Source organism: Psammomys obesus, unplaced genomic scaffold (assembly GCF_907164565.1).
Source record: "Psammomys obesus unplaced genomic scaffold, mPsaObe1.curated_primary_1811, whole genome shotgun sequence".
Classification (NCBI taxonomy): domain Eukaryota; kingdom Metazoa; phylum Chordata; class Mammalia; order Rodentia; family Muridae; genus Psammomys; species Psammomys obesus.
Window position 1 is genome coordinate 2,206,250 of NW_026591560.1, and position 5,366 is coordinate 2,211,615.

Sequence of the window (5,366 nt, forward strand, 5' to 3'; positions counted from 1 at the left end):
TGTGTGTGTGTGTGTGTGTGTGTGTGTGTGTGTGTGTGTGTGTGTGTCAAGGTTTGGATGTGGATGTGAAGGGAACAAGAACCATGTTTTCTTTTGACCCTGTACTTTCTTCCGTCTCTCTCAAACCTCACCTTTCCTGCATCTTGTGTGCCTTCCCTCCTCCTTCCAATTACTTCTCCTTTGGGGACAGCTGGTGAAACGGAGGTGGCTAGGAAGAGAAAAGATCTGAAGTGTGTGGGTGGGAAATGAGACCATTTGTGTTCCTCTCCCTTATTCATCACATGTAAAACCAAACAGGCTGTCATTGAGAGGGTTAGAGCTAGTGGGAGAGGTGAAAGGGACAAAATGAATTGGTGGGTGTTGGGCAGTGAAGGGTCATGGTGTCTTGCCCCAAGAAAGGTCCTGAGCTTTAAAACCCCATGGTAGATTTTTGTTTTCTTCCTCCCTCTCAATAATCATGTATTAAGTGCCTCCTGGATGCTAGATACTTCAGATAGAAAATTAAGTTCCAGATCCTGTTCTGTTTTGGGGAGTGGAGGTGGTAATAAAGGGTTGGAAAGTCTTAAAAACAAAACAAGGCAATGGATGGGCTCACACTTGTAACCCCAGCTCTTAGGAAACTGAGGCAGGAGGATTGCCAAGAGTTAGAGGTTAGCTTGGGCTAGAGTTTGTTCCAGGACAGTCTGAGCTACATGGATCTCAAATCCAGCCTCCTATTCCATGAAACAGGGCATGGTAAGGTACAGCTGTAGTCCTCAAAGAATCAGGAATTCCAGGTTAGCCTTGGCCACATGACAAACACACTTGTCTTAAAACAACAAACACCGAGACATGGAGGAGAGATGGCGTTAAGAGCATGTGTTGCTTTTGCAGAGCATCTGGGTTCGATTCACAACCCTTTGTAACTCCAGTTCCATATCTGACATTCTTCTGACCGCCAGACATCAAGCATGCAAGTGGTGTACATATATACTCATAAAAAAACTTGAAAACGAAAGGTGGAAAATTCAATGTATTATCAAAGTTCCCAGAAAGGGAGAAAAATTTGGCAGAAAAGACACTTATTTTTAAGCCTTTCTCGAAGGCGGAAAAGGGGATTTTATTTTAGTATCGCCCTTCACCCAGGTCAGAGCTGGAACTCAGTCCGGCGGGTCCGTTCCCTTTCCGGCTCCGACCCCCTTTCAGCCCACTCAAGCACGCCTGGGCCGGAGCGGGCACACAAACAATCAGAGACTGTTTTGTCAGAGCCATCGGCTCCAATCTCCCACTTGCGGGAGTCGAAAAGCAGTCTGTAGGGGCTCCTGGGGGAAATAAGCATCCAGGTCCTTATCACTGAGGGTGTCGGGCCAGAAGGCGCAGTGAGCGATTACGCGGCAGCGCCGGCCCATTTACTACCGCGTACAGTACGTTACAGCAAGCGATCGGCTTCTAGGTGGTGCATCCGCAGACTACAGCTCCCAGAAGGCTTTGCAGCCTTTGTTGGTGGCGAATCCTATCTCCGGGCTAAGGGAACAAGGGCGTGTGTCTCGACCAAGTTCTTTCCAATCACCGCGGGACGTGGCGGACTACGCTACCGGAAGTTCCGGGAAGTAGGCCCAGTGGTTGACCCGAGCTTCCGTGTTGGTCGCGCGCCTTCTTGTGGCTAAGATGGCGGCGGAGCATCCCGAACCTCCCAAAGGAGAATTGCAGTTGCCACCACCTCCACCTCCAGGCCACTATGGCGCCTGGGCTGCTCAGGAGCTTCAGGCCAAATTGGCAGAGATAGGAGCTCCGATCCAGGGTGAGGCGCTTGGGCCGTCAAGAGATGGCTGCGTGGGTTTGTGGAGAAATGGTGCCTGGTTACCCAGGAGACCCACGGGTGGGGGGCGGAGACAGGCCGCTGGGCCCTGACCTGCCGCTCCGCTGCGGATGATGCTGACCCCCTGGTTTTGTGCTTGGTCCTATAGGGAGTCGCGAGGAGCTGGTTGAGCGGCTGCAGACCTACACTCGCCAGGTGAGTGTTGTGGCAGGAGTTCAGGGTAGGTCTGACTTTTCCTGGAGGCCTTTAAGACTCCTGCCGGATGGGTCTTCGTTTCTTTTACTTTTTTGTTTGTTTGTTTTGTTTTGTTTTTCGAGGTTGAGTTTCTCTGTGTAGCCCTGGCTGTCTTAGAATTGTAGACCAGGCTGCCCTCAAATTTAGAGATCCTCCTGCTTCTGCCTCTCTAGTGATGGGATTAAAGGTTCTTTCAGCGCAGCAAGTCAGGTTTTGACTGTTTTGTCAGTTCTTGCCTTTGCTTTATTGTAATCGTTTCTTCTGAGAACCGGTTGCTTCTCAGGTTCTAGCCCCGATCTCTGGCACATGGGCACTGGGCAAATTCTGTTAATAAACGGGAGAGGAGGCCAAGTAATGGAATAGTTCCCCTGGTCTGACCGTAGCATTCTCTTTTCTAGACTGGCATCGTCCTGAATCGACCAGTTTTGAGAGGAGAGGATGGGGACAAGAGTGCTCCTCCACCTATGTCAGCGCAGGTAAGAGATTATTTATGGGAATCCTCTCTGCACAGGGTAGCCATTCTCCTGTGTGTGGAGATACAGCTAGCATTTGGGACAGTGAGTTAAAGAGTGGGGCCTAAAGAGACAAAATTAGGACCTCCTCACTTCTGACTTAGTTCTGATACTGCCTCAGTCCCCAATTCCTACTCCTCCAAATTTGACTTATTATTTCAAGATTTAACTTGAATATGTAGAAATCTTACTTGATCCTTTTCTAGCTAGAAGCAGTCATGCTCTGCACTCTCAGGCATAGCTCCCAAATTTGTTCATTGAGACATTAAGGGATAATGGCCTGTTTTTTTTTTATCACATACCTCCTGCATTTAGTAGCCCTTTGGCATTTTATGCCCTGGTTTCTATTCTTTTTAAAAAATATATGAGCATTTTGCCTGCATGTATGTCTGTGTGCCACATGCATGCATTGTTGCAGGAGGCCATAAAAGGGCGTTGTATCACCCTAGGGCTGGAGTTACAGACAGTTGTGAGCTTCCATCTGGGTGCTAGGAGTTGAACCCTGTTGTGATACAAGAGCAGCTTCTAATTGCTGGGCCTGAGCTACTGGAACCCATTCCCTATGACTGCATGGCTTAGCATACAAAAAGAAAAAAAAAGAAAGAAAAAAGAACATTCTGCCTGTGTGTGTGTCTATGTCTGTGCATATGTGTTTTGTAAAGTTCCTGTATGGATTTCAGAGGTGTCCTTGCACCTCCTTAAATTGCATGCAGAAGTTTTGTATGTTCCTGATATTTTTCAGAAGAGCTAATAACTTGGGTCAATGTTCTAAACTTATCACTCTCTTCTCTTGATTCTGCTATGATGCATTTTCTTGATTCCTACATCATTAGACTTTGAGTACTAGTGCCTGGCTCTTTTGCTAGGTCCCCAGCAAATGCCTATGAAATGAATAAATGCTTTCTAATTCATTGCTGTATTTTTTTTCTATAGCTGTCTGGGATTCCTATGCCACCACCACCTATGGGACTCCCTCCTCTACAGCCTCCTCCCCCACCTCCACCACCTCCACCAGGCCTTGGCCTTGGCTTTCCTATGGCTCACCCACCAAATTTGGGGCCCCCACCACCTCTTCGAGTGGGTGAGCCTGTGGCATTATCAGAAGAGGAACGGCTGAAGCTTGCACAGCAGCAGGCAGCTTTGCTGATGCAGCAAGAGGAACGTGCCAAACAGGTAAGACAGGTGGAAACTTGTACTTAGGACACATTAGGTCCCTGATGAGGAAATGGAACCTCAGAAAGTTAAACCCTGAGGCCAAGCCTTTTAGGAAGGTCTTGACTGAAGATTAGAACATAGGTATAGAGTAGAAGAGAATCCTAGGAAGCAAGAATTTGTGAAGATTGGTGGGGCCGTATTGCTGCTGGTTTGCACTTGTCTTTTTTTAAGCAGGAAGATCATTCATTGAGGGAACATGTGCTCTTGGTGCAGCAAAAGAGGGTACTATTTCTCTCCCTAACTTTTGACATCATGGTCCATACATAGGATATTCTCTAACATTATTTAGTGTCCAAACCAAGATGGTTCATTCAGGTTTGCCTTAGAGGCTACCTGATAACCACTAAGTTCCAGTACATTAATTATTTCTGTAGTCTAGGGGTCAGCATACTGTATGTGACCTGCATTTGGATGGCCTGTAAACTAAAAAGGATTTTTTTTTTTTCCTTTTTAAATTTTTTGGAAAGTTATTTAAAAAAAGGAAAACTCAGGGAGGCAGAGTCAGGCAGATCTCTATGAGTTCAAGGCGAGCCTGGTCTACAAAGCAAGCCCAGAATAGCCAGGGCTACACAGAGAAACCCTGTCTCGAAAAACCAAAAAATATCTCACTTTAAGTATTGTGCAGAATTCCTATGATAATAACACATAGAATATTTTTTTACCCATTACAGAAAATACTTTGATTACTGCTAGTTTTATGTGGCATCATTTGGTAGCTTGTGGAGAATGCTGGCATATTTAGTCATTTGTATTGAATTTAGACTATGATAATGCAGATTTAGGAATGATGTAAAAGATGTTCTGCCCCATATCAGTTTTATCCAGTGGGTAATTCAGGACTATTAGGAAGTAAGCATTAAGAACAAGTATGGATACACGTATGCGGTACTAGTTTTGTCTAGTTTGTGGCAGATGTTAAGGGGTCACTGTAAGAAAATGACTCATGGTTCTTTCTAAATAATTTTATCTTTGGTATAAAAACTCATTGAAAAGTAGAGAATAGTGTTGAGTTAAAGAGTGAGTGCTCTTCTAGAAACCAGAAATTTCTGGTTTTTCTGACTTGTTTGTAGGAATTTTTCACTATGATGAGAGCTGCCTAATTTTATTAGGAACATGTAAATGTAGGAATGGAGAAGAGTCAACCTCAGTTTCCTCAGTTTCCCTGATTGTTCTTTTCCTAAAGAACCCATTTATCAGGGCTTTGCCAGTTTTTGTTTTTGTTTTTTAAAGTTGAGTCTCCACTTCCTTCTTGTAGGCAGCTGTGTTAATGGAACAGGAACGACAGCAGGAGATTGCCAAGATGGGCACTGCAGTCCCTAGGCCTCCTCAAGATATGGGTCAGCTGGGTGTTCGTACTCCTCTGGGGCCCCGAGGTAAGACCCTGGAGGGGAAGGGACGCAAAAGGAAGGTGATTCGTAAAACATTTCTTTTTCTTTTTATGTCTGTAGTCCTACTGCTTGAGGTAATGGCAGGAGAGTCAAGGTTATCTTAGATTATATAGCAAATTCAAAGATGGCCTGCACTACTTGAAACCCCTCTTTTTTTGTTTGTTTTTCAAGACAAGGTTTCTCTGTGTAGCCCTGCTTGTGCTAGAACTTGCTCTGTAC

The 5,366-nt window shown here is 45.5% G+C and overlaps 1 protein-coding gene across 1 annotated transcript in view; it reads left to right on the forward strand.

Moving 5' to 3' along the window:
* Positions 1–1,603: 1,603 nt before the first annotated feature.
* Sf3b2 (splicing factor 3b subunit 2) overlaps positions 1,604–5,366 on the forward strand; it is a 20,310-nt gene continuing 16,547 nt past the window's right edge. Inside the window, exons 1-5 of the mRNA XM_055610598.1 lie at positions 1,604–1,780; positions 1,947–1,993; positions 2,431–2,508; positions 3,478–3,717; positions 5,015–5,132. Coding sequence (XP_055466573.1) covers positions 1,648–1,780; positions 1,947–1,993; positions 2,431–2,508; positions 3,478–3,717; positions 5,015–5,132 — 616 coding nt within the window. The 5' untranslated portion in view covers positions 1,604–1,647. The remainder of the gene's footprint in view (positions 1,781–1,946; positions 1,994–2,430; positions 2,509–3,477; positions 3,718–5,014; positions 5,133–5,366) is intronic.